This window comes from Panulirus ornatus, chromosome 40 (assembly GCF_036320965.1).
Source record: "Panulirus ornatus isolate Po-2019 chromosome 40, ASM3632096v1, whole genome shotgun sequence".
In the NCBI taxonomy this organism is placed as follows: domain Eukaryota; kingdom Metazoa; phylum Arthropoda; class Malacostraca; order Decapoda; family Palinuridae; genus Panulirus; species Panulirus ornatus.
In genome coordinates this window covers 17,151,421-17,164,222 of record NC_092263.1, presented here as the reverse complement: position 1 = coordinate 17,164,222, position 12,802 = coordinate 17,151,421, and the positions used below count along the sequence as shown (strand labels likewise).

Genomic DNA, 12,802 nt, shown 5'->3' with positions numbered 1-12,802 from the left:
ACGGGAAGAAGTTCAGAGGAATGAGGAAACAGAAAGTTCTGAGGAGACACCACACATGCAGAATACATAACTGAGGAAACTTAACAGAGCTAACAATTTCTTTAGGAATGTAAACTGTGAAAGAGTTTCACAGCTAAAATACAGAACCTTCTTATGAATGTCTCTGCAAAGTCTTATGATGAGAGGGTTAGTGTATGGGTGCATTTAACAGTAAACAGAAAGTGATGATTAGAAAAGTGAGAGATATGGTTTAATAGAGATGTCCAAAAGCAGAAGAGCATAAGATTGTCCTATGGAGAGGATATATATATGGCATAACAACCAGCCAGCATTTAAAAGGTACATGAGACTCATCATTATTATATTATCATTATACATAATTGCTGTTTCCTGCATCAGTGAGGAAGCACCAGGAAACAGACAAAGAATGGCCTATCCACTCATATACACATATGAGTATAATAGATAAATAAATAAATATGTATATATATCCCTGGGGACAGGGGAGAAAGAATACTTCCCACACATTCCCCGCGTATCATAGAAGGCGACTAAAGGGGACGGGACAGGGGGCTAGAAACTCTCCCCTTCTTGTATTCCAACTTTCTAAAAGGGGAAACGAGAAGAAGCAGTCAGGCTAGGAGTGCTCAGCCTCCTCAAAGGCTCAGATTGGGGTGTCTAAATGTGTGTGGATGTAACCAAGATGAGAAAAAAGGAGAGATAGCTAGTATGTCTGACGAAAGGAACCTGGATATTTTGGCTCTGAGTGAAATGAAGCTCAACGGTAAAGGGAAAGAGTGGTTTAGGAATGTTTTGGGAGTAAAGTCAGGGTTGGTGAGAGGACAAGAGCAAAGGAAGGAGTAGCAGTACTCCTGAAACAGCAGGAGTCGTGGAAGTATGTGATAGAGTGTAAGAAAGTAAACTGTAGATTGATATGGGTAAAACTGAAAGTGGATGGAAAGAGATGGGTGATTATTGGGGCCTATGCACCTGGGCATGAGAAAAAAGATCATGAGAGGCAAATGTTTTGGGAGCAGCTGAGTGAGTGTGTTAGCAGTTCTGATGCACGAGACCGGGTTATAGTGATGGGTGATTTGAATGCAAAGGTGAGTAATGTGGCAGTTGAGGGAATAATTGGTGTACATGGGGTGTTAAGTGTTGCAAATGAAAATGGTGAAGAGCTTGTAGATTTGTGCGCTGAAAAAGGACTGATGATTGGGAATACCTGGTTTAAAAAGAGAGATATACGTAAGTATACATATGTAAGTAGGAGAGATAGCCAGAGAGCTTTACTGGATTATTTGTTAATTGATAGGCATGTGAAAGAGAGACTTTTGGATGTTAATGTGCTGAAAGGTGCAACTGGAAGGATATCTGATCATTATCTTGTGGAAGCGAAGGTGAAGATTTGTAGAGGTTTTTAGAAAAGAAGAGAGAATGTTGGGGTGAAGAGAGTGGTGAAAGTAAGTGAGCTTGGGAAGGAGACTTGTGTGAGGAAGTACCAGGAAAGACTGAGTGCAGAATGGAAAAAGGTGAGAGCAAAGGATGTAAGGGGAGTGGGGGGAGGAATGGGATGTACTTAGGGAAGCAGTGATGGCTTGCGCAAAAGCTGCTTGTGGCATGAGAAGCATGGGAGGTGGGCAGATTAGAAAGGGTAGTGAGGGGTGGGATGAAGAAGTAAGATTGTCAGTGAAGGAGAGGAGAGAAGCAATTTTTACAGGAAAATAGTGCAAATGACTGGGAGATGTATAAAAGAAAGAGGCAGGAGGTCAAGAGAAAGGTGCAAGAGGTGAAAAAGAGGGGAAATGAGAGTTGGGGTGAGAGAGAATCATTAAATTTTAGGGAGAATAAAAAGTTGTTGAATGTGTTTGATGACAGAAAAGCAGATATAGGGTGTTTTGGCTGAGGTGGTGTGCAAAGTGAGAGGGTTAGGGAGAATGATTTGGTAAACAGAGCTGAGTTAGTAAAAGCTTTGCGGAAGATGAAAGCCGGCAAGGCAGCGGGTTTGGATGGTATTGCAGTGGAATTTATTAAACAAGGTGAAGACTGTATTGTTGACTGGTTGGTAAGGTTATTTAATGTATGTATGACTCATGGTGAGGTGCCTGAGGATTGGCAGAATGCTTGCAGAGTGTCATTGTACAAAGTCATAGGGGATAAAAGTATATTATATATATTTTGCTTTGTCGCTGTCTCCCACGTTAGCGAGGTAGCGCAAGGAAACAGACGAAAGAATGGCGCAACCCACCCACATACACATGTATATATATACACATCCACACATACAAATATACATACCTATACATCTCAATGTACACATATATATACACACACAGACATATACATATATACACATGTACATAATTCATACCGTCTGCCTTTATTTATTCCCATCGCCACCTCGCCACACATGGAATAACAACCCCCTCCCCCCTCATGTGTGCAAGGTAGCGCTAGGAAAAGACAACAAAGGCCCCATTCGTTCACACTCAGTCTCTAGCTGTCATGTAATAATGCACTGAAACCACAGCTCCCTTTCCACATCCAGGCCCCACAGAACTTTCCATGGTTTACCCCAGATGCTTCACATGCCCTGGTTCAATCCATTGACAGCACATCGACCCCGATATACCACATCGTTCCAATTCACTCTATTCCTTGCACGCCTTTCACCCTCCTGCATGTTCAGGCCCCGATCACTCAAAATCTTTTTCACTCCATCTTTCCACCTCCAATTTAGTCTCCCACTTCTCCTTGTTCCCTCCACCTCTGACACATATATCCTCTTGGTCAATCTTTCCGCACTCATTCTCTCCATGTGACCAAACCATTTCAAAACACCTTCTTCTGCTCTCTCAACCACACTCTTTTTATTTCGACACATCTCTCTTACCCTTACATTACTTACTCAATCAAAGTGAGTGCTCAAATTACAGAGGTATAAGTTTGTTGAGTATTCCTGGGAAATTATATGGGAGGGTATAGATTGAGCGTGCTGTCAGTGGATTGAATCAAAGCATGTGAAGCGTCTGGGGTAAACCATGGAAAGCTGTGTAGGTATGTATATTTGCATGTGTGGACGTATGTATATACATGTGTATGGGGGTGGGTTGGGCCATTTCTTTCGTCTGTTTCCTTGCGCTACCTCGCAAACGCAGGAAAAAAAAAAAAAAAAAAAAAAAAATCTGCTATAGAGAGGAACTTGGGAATCAACAAAGTACCCATCTTATCACCAAAGCAACACATACGAAAATTGTTAAAGAAGCAAAATGTGTGATGGTTAATATCAAAATTGCACTTAAGTACAAGGATAAGAAGAATTTTAATAAACTATTTAGAAACTATGTTAGACCTAACAATGGATGTGCATCTCAAGTTTGTTCACCTCACTACAGAAATATGTGGATTCAACAGGGAAGGTATAAAGGAATGCAAGAAACGTTGTACCTGATAGAAGTATGTTGAGTGACAGGGATAAGTTAAGAGAAATTGTGTTGACCACCATGGAAAAGAAAATGGAATAACTGGTCATAACCTTGATATCAAACCAATTTGACAGTGATGACAAGAGTTCCCTGATGGATACAAAAAAAGAGTACTCAGAGATCACAACAAAAACTTTAGCACAGACTTGTTAGAAAGGTGTAAAGAAGTAGTTTTATAATATTAGAGCAGTAGATGAATGCATAGAACTAAGCAATGAAACTGTGAACGCAGACAGTATAGTATATATGTTTGAAAAAATTGTATGATAGTAACAAGTGCTCATGAGAGTGAGCCCCATGAGTGTAAAAACTTATTCAACATTTCATACAAATAAGCAATTGTAAATAGATGTTTACAAAACTACTACAAACATTTATATCTATGATGCATTTCTAAGAAACTATTTTTTGTGTCTGAGTCCAACTTTACGGTGCATTCCAATAAACAATTAATTGGTAACAAAAACATTTTACAAATGTGTGTGAGTTCTCCAAAATCAGCTGTATTCTGACCTTTTGATGCCAGTAAAATCACAAAACTTGATCAATATGCATGCATAGAGAGAGGAGACATGGAAAAGTGAGGTTTTTTCCTTGTTCAAATACCATCTATGATAAAGAATTGTTAAACATATACCTGCTATTGTAGCCGTGGCAGTGAAGGGGTGGGTGAAAGCATCAAGAAGGCTGAGTGCCTCCCAGTCATCAACCATATCATTTGTTCCAGTAACCAAAAACTGCTGAGCTTCAAATACCAGCAATTCCTAATAAAGGAGGATGTTAGTACCACTAATAAATGAATTATTCTTGTTATGTGTGGGCAATGTAATTTTTTTTTTTTTTTTTTTTTTTTTTTATACTTTGTCGCTGTCTCCCGCGTTTGCGAGGTAGCGCAAGGAAACAGACGAAAGAAAATGGCCCAACCCCCCCCCCCCCCCCCCATACACATGTACATACACACATCCACACACGCAAATATACATACCTACACAGCTTTCCATGGTTTACCCCAGACGCTTCACATGCCTTGATTCAATCCACTGACAGCACGTCAACCCCTGTATACCACATCGCTCCAATTCACTCTATTCCTTGCCCTCCTTTCACCCTCCTGCATGTTCAGGCCCCGATCACACAAAATCTTTTTCAATGTAATGAAAAATTACAGTTTAATGCTGGGCTTGCACTAACTATTAGAATATGTATATCAGATATCAAATTGCTATTAATATTCAAAATGATACAAAAGCTCATAACATACTTTATACATACACTTTATGCAAATTTTAAAAAGTGAGCTAAATTTAGGCAGGTTTCAATATTTATAAAGCTTTTCAAGAAGTAAACCAAGTCTAGAGAGGCCTCAATAATGATATAACTTTTCAAGATGGGAATTTAGAGGGTTTTCATACTCATTTTGATCCAAACAGCACCAATCAACTTTCAAGATAATTTAAAGCACCTGCATGTATCCTAAAAATATCAAATTTCCTCACCTTCTGGGAAATAGTGCCAACCCAGTACCACTGTGGAGCCTCATAGAAGTTGGTCCAATGAACTGGTAGGTACTGGTTGTATCTAATCTTGCCATATGTTGGTTCATATATATACAACCTGTAAGTAGTCCTTTGATAACAGTTAAAAATATCAAACTTTTGGATATGTACAGCATCTGTTCTATAAATATTGCTACCTTGTAAATAGTATTTTGCTCTGCATTCTTGAGTTTTAGACAAAAATATTTGTTCTTTTCACAAAGAAAAGAAGGAAGTGGAGTGCTTCAGTGCTGGGAATGGATATGGCAGCTGACAGTTGAAGTGAGCCATAGTGTGAGAGAGGGGGCAAAGGTTCTGGGTGCATTGATAGGTGCAAAGGAAAGATACTTGGATGTGACTATGTTGAAAGGGACCGCAGGCAGGATGTTTGATCACATACTGGTGGACGTGAGGATGAAAGCTTGCTGAAGCTTTAGGAAAAGAGGAAATTTCATGGGAAAGGAAGAGAGTTGTGAATGTGGGTGAGCCTGGAAAAGAGGTTTGTTGGAAGATATACTGAGACAGACTGAGTGGAGAGTGGAAAAAAAGTGAGTGTAAATGAAGACAGAGTGGGTGAGGAGGTAGGTGTTTTGGGAAGCATTGGCTACGTGTGCAAGTGAGAAAAGGTAGTGAGTGGTGGGATGAGGGAGTTAAGTTGCTAGTGAAAGAGAAAGGAAAGGTGTATGGGCATTATTTGCTGGGAAGAAGTGCATGTGACTGGGATATCTAAAAGGGAATGCATCATGAGCTCAAGAAGAAGATACAGGGGCTGAAAAAGAGGGCAAATGAGTGCTGGAGTGAGTGAGTATCAACAAACTTCAGGGAGAATTAGATAATGCTTTGGCAGGAGGTTAATAGAGAGAAAAACAAGACAACAAATGGAAAAATTGGTGAAAGGGGCAAATGAGGAGGTGGCAACAGGCAGAAATGAGGTGAAGAGGAAATGGAGTGAGTATTTTGAAGGGATATTAAGTGTTTTTTTTTTTTTTTTTTCATTCCCTGGGGATAGGGGAGAAAGAATACTTCCCACGTATTCCCTGTGTGTCGTAGAAGGCGACTAAAAGGGAAGGGAGCGGGGGGCTGGAAATCCTCCCCTCTCGTTTTTTTTTTGTTTTTTTTTAATTTTCCAAAAGAAGGAACAGAGAAGAGGGCCAGGTGAGGATATTCCCTCAAAGGCCCAGTCCTCTGTTCTTAACGCTACCTCGCTATCGCGGGAAATAGCGAATAGTATGAAAAAAAAAAAAAAAATTAAGTGTTTTTCATGATGCAATGGCAGATGTGGGACATCTTGGATGAGGAGCCCATGGAAAGTTGTTTGGTAAAAACAAATGGTGAAAGTGTTGCACAAGATGAAGTGCAACAAAATGGCTGGAGTAGATGGAACTGCAGTTGAATTTCTTAAGGTGGTAATGTGTTGCTGACTGGTTAGTTATGATTTTTATGTAAGGTACCTGAGGATTGCTGGAATGCCTGTATTGTACCAATATATAAATGCAATGGAAACAAAAATGAATTTTCAAATTGCAAAAGTTAAAGTAGCTGGTTTAGTTGTGTGGTAGAGTGGTGATTGAGAGGGTGATTGTATGTACACTGTTTCAAATAAGGGAAGGTACAATGTGGCTTCAGGAGTGAAAGAGGATGTTTACAAGAAATAACATGAGAAACATAAGGACCCTGTATGCGGTGTTTATGGATTTAGAGAAAACATATGAGAGTACTGATAGAGATGCTCTGTGCAAGGTGTTGCATATGTATGAAGTGGGAGGAAAGCTGCTGGCAGCTAGTAGGAAGGAAGAGAGAAGGGTGAGGGGTTCCAGGTGAGGTTGAGTCTGCATCTGGTGTGTGAAATATCACCATGGCTATGAGACTCGTTTATGGATGGGCAGTGATGGGGGATAATGCGAGGATCTTGGAAAGAGGAACAGGTATGCAGTCTGCTGGTGGTGAGGGGCCAGGTTGGCGAGTAAGTTGTTCTTAGCAGATGATACAGCGCTAGCAGCAGGTTTGACTGAAAAACTGCAGAAGCTAGTGTCTGAGTATGGGAGAGTGTGTGAGGGTTGAGGGTTGAGAGTAAATATGAATAAGGGCAAGGTTATTAGTTTTAGTAGTGAAAAGGGACAGGTTATTTGGAGTGTGATTTTGAATGCAAAGAACTTGGAGGAAATGGAGTCTTTTAAAAACTATCTTTCTATACCTATTACACAGATTCCCTTCAGGTACTCCATCAAGGGGAAGGCCATGGCAAAAGAGTCTCCATATCTGGTGAACTTCACAGCCACTCCTTAGCCTTTAGTGCCTCTTCCTTAACAGGCCACTAACAGAGGGCAACTCTAGTGCAGTGTTTCTAGAGTCTCCTACCTAATGCTTCCACTAGCTTCTTTACCTTATGTATCTACCTGAATTTTCTTACCTAATGTTCCAACCTACTACTTTTATCTTATGCTTCTGTCTAATGTTCCTACCTACTACTTCTAATTAAAGTTTCTACCAAAAGTTCCAATCTGTTACTTCTATCATTGCTCCTATCATTTTGCTGAAAGACAGGGCTAGTGTAGAGTGCTCAGCACAGGAAAATCTAGAATTACAAAGAATGAATTGTTTGAGTTGAGTGTTGTCAAATGTGACATGGAGAGACTGTATGCTTGTGAACAGAATGCTAACAGTCCATGTTTGGGTGAGGCAGAAAGAAAAGGCAGCTATTTGGCTGAATTTTGCCACATAAAGTTCAAGGATAAGTTGCTGTGTCACTCATGTTTTAGATAACGGTTTAAATGTTGCCCTCCTTATTATCATGTTTTTTCCGACCTTAAACATTAATGAAATGTTATCATTTTGCTTTTAGTTTGTTATATGAACTTATACTGTATGAGTAACATCTGTCTATCTATCTATATCTCTGATGCCTGTTCCAACTGCAACTCCCTCAGTGGGGTGGCCATGGCAACAAAGTCTCCATAACTAAAGAACTCCAGTGCTGCTCTTTAACGCCTCACCCTTAACAGGCCACTGGCAGAGGGCAAGTCTAGCACAGTTTGCAAAGGCTCCTACCTAATGTTCCTAATGATTACTTCTAGTTGGGTACAACCACACTACCCTTACTTCTAAACACCAATTCTCAGCTTAGTGGTCATCCTTTCAAGGCTTCTTTCCTGACTTTCCTTAGGACAAGTACTATTCCATAGGCCAGGATGCCCCTATCTGTGCTGAGTGTATAGCAGAGGTTATCCTGGCCGGTCTGAAGTCCTACACCCTTCTTCTACCAGACCTTTCTTCCCCCAGTCATGTTTCAGTCACATCTGCTATGATGCCTGTCACATTAGGGACAGAACATATCAGACCATTAATATCTCCTCTTCCCCTGAAACCCATCCTGCTTTCTTCTCTGCTCAAAGTCACTGAAAACCTGTTCTTCATAGAGTCAAATACATCTTTATAAAACAAAAGTGTGTTGATTTGACTTCCTATTCTACGCATAAATCTTTCTTGCCCTAAACCAAAAAATATCTATCACTAATGAAATTCAACCTTTCCATCTCTTTTCTGACCTGATCAATCTATAGCTAACTCTCCCATTGATAAATGCATTCTTTTTTGGTGCCTTATTTTCCTTTAATTCTACTTTTGATGATTCTACAACCATTCTTCCTCCTCCTCTTTCTACTGGACCTGTGTCACCTATATTTTCTCAGCACAGGATCTTTTGTGTACTTTCATAGCTCTAAGTGGGAAAGGAACATGACTGAGAGAGCATGGCTCTGCACTAGCTCTGATCCTTGCTTGCCTATTTTATCTCCTTCAACCTAAACTTTTCCTTCTTGGTAGCATACCTTGGTGCATCCTAACCCCAAGAAAGGAGACTGCTCTCGCCATTCTCTTGGTGCATCCTATCCTCAAGAAAGGAGACTGCTCTCGCCATTCTCTTGGTGCATCCTATCCCCAAGAAAGGAGACTGCTCTCGCCATTCTAACTATTGTCTCATTGCTCCATAGTCTTTGAAATCCTCCTTAATTCTCACTTTCTCAAGTACTTAGAATCCCATTCCTTCCTTTCTGATCACAGAAAAATAAACAGATGTTCATTGGTATCTGCTACATTACAGAAATTATTATTCATCTTTTAAAACCTACACTTTTTATCCATGGGCAAAATTTTATGAGCAATTCAGAGCATACCCATGTGAAGGAAGGGTACACCTAAAGCCACAAGAGGCAGGTCAACTAGATCTGAAGTGAGATACTCTTATAAATGGGTGTTCTTCACATTCTGAGGACACCCCTTCCTACAACAAAAGAATAAAACAACCAACAGATCATAAGGCTCTTTTAAAACTGATTCTGATATGCTATAAGATAAGAAACACAGAGCTTTGGATTCAGAAATATCAAAAGAAAATTGGTGTAATCTTATGTCTAAAGGTGATGCAAATAATGTCAGTCATGGACATGAAAAGAAGTATTTGTCAAGTCTGTTTTTTAATGTATCTGTGGCATTGCTTCCACCTACTTTTACTGGTAAATTGTTCTGTATGTTAACAATCCTGATGAAGAAAAAATATTTTGCCTCATTTGAAGCATCATTTTGCTTATGAGTTTACATCCATAACTATGAATGAACTCACATTCATCTGGCTTTCAACAGCCATGCATACTGAAAATTTTAGACTTCAACATATTTGAATCCCAGATTCAAATCACCTCTTAATCTTTTTTGGAAGCCAAATAAGTTTAAGTCATCTTGTTCATTCTCACTGGATTTTTTCTCACTGGATTTTTTCTCAACTTGGGAATCATTTTGGAAGCTTGCCACTGTCTGCTATCGCACTTTTACTCAGACTTTATCTAATCAATAACATAAAGGTTTCTGTTATTTTTGTCTTCACAAGAGAGATGGCTGAAATTCGATCCATTGTTGGAGCTGAGTTTTCTCTAAGCTTCTCAGTTGTTCTGTTCATATCATTTTCCAATGTCTCAATATCTGTGAATGCACCATCACAATATTAAACAGATCATAATTTGATTTCTCCCTGCATTTCTCACTGATTGTCAATTTGTAATATTCAATGAACATCTTGCATATTTTCTTGGGGTCATTTTCATACTTTTCTTCCACTCTGAAAGGTCCAATCTCTGATTTCTTGTTTTTTGCTTTTTTTCAGTTATGTGAATAGCAACTTTAAGTTCCTGACCATGTTTTGTGTAACTTTCTTTCTACTCAGTATTTTTACTGGGGTTTTATTGTTTCCTCATCAGTATTCTTTTATATTCTTGTCAAGCTTCTTAATTCTTGTCACTCACTGCTAACCTTTTTCTTCCTTATCCATGCTTATCTTCGACTGCTTTACTGTTTTCTGTCATATCATAACTTTTCTTCAGCATTATTTTTCTCTCTAGATGGAGATGAAGAAGTAAGTGGAAAGACAGAGTGAAAAAGGTTCGAAGATATAGGGGCCTGAACATTTGGGAGGGAGAGAGGGGTGCATGGGACAGAATGATTTGGGTCAACAGGGTATAGAGTGTAAAATGCTGTAGTGGGCTAAACTAGGGCATATGAAGCTGTCAAGGTAAATCAGTGACAAGAAAAAGAAGAAGAAATAGAAGAAGAGAAAGAAAAAGAAGAAGAAATGGAGGAGAATGCTGATAAGGATAACTGCATATGTATACATTTGAGCAAAAGAGTAAGAAAATTATAAATTATAAAGAAAATGGTGAAAAGTAACAACTGATACACTGTGGACCTTAGGACACTGTGTTACATGATAAAGTGTAGCTAGTGAGGCTTTACTGTGTATGTGATCTAGGATACTGATCCAACACTATGAAAAAAATAACGAAACCAGAAAGAGGACAATCTTTCATTGAAAACTCTGTCCTTCCTCCATAGATGTATCTTCAACGTTATTTGGAGCAATCAATCTACTGCTGTCTATATGATAAACTTATTCATACTTAAATGAGTGTCAATTACTTTTAGTTATTCAAACCTTTCATAATATACCAACTTATCTAAAAAGAAGCTGTTGTCATTGAGTAACTTTTGTGCAACATCTGTCACTGGGAAGATCAATCGTTCAAGTATGTCCAGATTCTTGTGATCCTGTTTAGTCCATTTCTGCCATGATGATAGTACCTTAAGGTATAATGCTGAACATTAGTGAGGGAAAAAAGCAATTCATTTTACATAAAATTTTAGGGATTTTTACAATCTATGATTACCCATCACTAACAAAACCCTTCCTATAGGTTGTTTTCTCTGCATTAAGTTTCAGTGTAACTATAAACATATTAGTCAAATACCAAAACAATTGTTACAATATTCTGGAATAATTATAAGCAAGTTAACCCTTTGGACACACATTTTGTTTTCTAAACCAGTAAAAATGTCATTTTACCATGAAAAGATGAGATTGTTCATATAATCTTTTTCTTAAACTTTCTATGTGAAAATACACAAGAGTTTAGATATATAATGCTATGATTGGTGAAAACTAATGTTTTGTGTAAAAAAGAAATACATACTTTTTGCAATAAGTGGTATAAAAATTGGCCCTCTTAAATCCAATTATGCCTAAAGATATTCAGAAGAATAGCCAATGCATTTTTAGTATCATAAGTCTTCATGATGCTAACATATATATTATTATCATTCTTATTGTATTTAATCACTGCTTCCCACATCAGCAAGGTAGCACTAGGAAACAGACAAAGAATGGCTAAACCACTCATTCTTTTTTATTATTACACTTAGTCGTTGTCTCCCATGTTAGCAAGGTAGCACAAGGAAATAGATGAAAGAATGGCCCCACCCACCCACATACACATGTATATGCATAAATGCCCACACATGCACATATACATACCTATACATTTCACCATATGCATACATATACATACACAGACATATACATACATACACATATACATATTCATACTTGCTGCCTTCATCCATTCCCGTTGCCACCCTGCCACACAAGAAACAGCACCCCACCTCCAGTGAGGTAGCACCAGGAAAAGACCAAAAGGACACATTCATTCACACTCAGTCTCTCGTTGTCATTTGTAATGCACTGAAACCACAGCTCCCTTTCCACATCCAGGCCCCACAGACCTTTCCATGGTTTCCCCGACACTTCATATGCCCTGGTTCAACTCATTGATAGCACGTCGACCCCGGTATACCACTTCATTCCAATTCTCTCTATTCCTTGCACGCCTTTCACCCTCCTGTATGTTCAGGCCCTGATCGCTCAAAATCTTTTTCACTCCATCCTTCCACCTCCAATTTGGTCTTCTGCTTCTCCTTGTTACCTTCACCTCTGACACATATATTCTCTTTGTCAATCTTTCCTCACTCATTCTCTCAGTGTGTCCAAACCATTTCAATACACCCTCTTCAGCTCTTTCAACCACACTCATTTTATTACCACATATCCCTCTTACCCTTTCATTACTTACTCGATCAAGCCACCTCACACCACATATTGTCCTCAAGCATTTCATTTGAGGGACAAGTGCATTGGGATGTAAGTTTGAAAGGAGAAAGGTTGGAGGAAGCGAAGTGTTTAAGATATCTGGGAGTGGACTTGGCAGCAAATATAACCATAAAAGTGGAAGTGAGTCACAGGGTTGGGGACGTGGCAAAGGTTCTGGGAGTGACAATGAATGTGTGGTAGGAGAAAACATTATCTCTGAGAGCAAAAATGGGTATGTTTGAAGGAATAGTAGTTCCAACAATATCATATGGTTGTGAGGCATGGGCTATGAATAGGGTTGTACAGAGGAGGGT

The 12,802-nt window shown here is 39.1% G+C and overlaps 1 protein-coding gene across 1 annotated transcript in view; it reads right to left on the bottom strand.

Annotated features, from left to right (window-relative positions):
• Positions 1 to 12,802, bottom strand: part of LOC139761485 (uncharacterized) — a 419,732-nt gene that overhangs the window by 112,299 nt on the left and 294,631 nt on the right. The window contains 3 exon segments of the mRNA XM_071685744.1: positions 4,123 to 4,249; positions 4,982 to 5,111; positions 11,019 to 11,146. Coding sequence (XP_071541845.1) covers positions 4,123 to 4,249; positions 4,982 to 5,111; positions 11,019 to 11,146 — 385 coding nt within the window.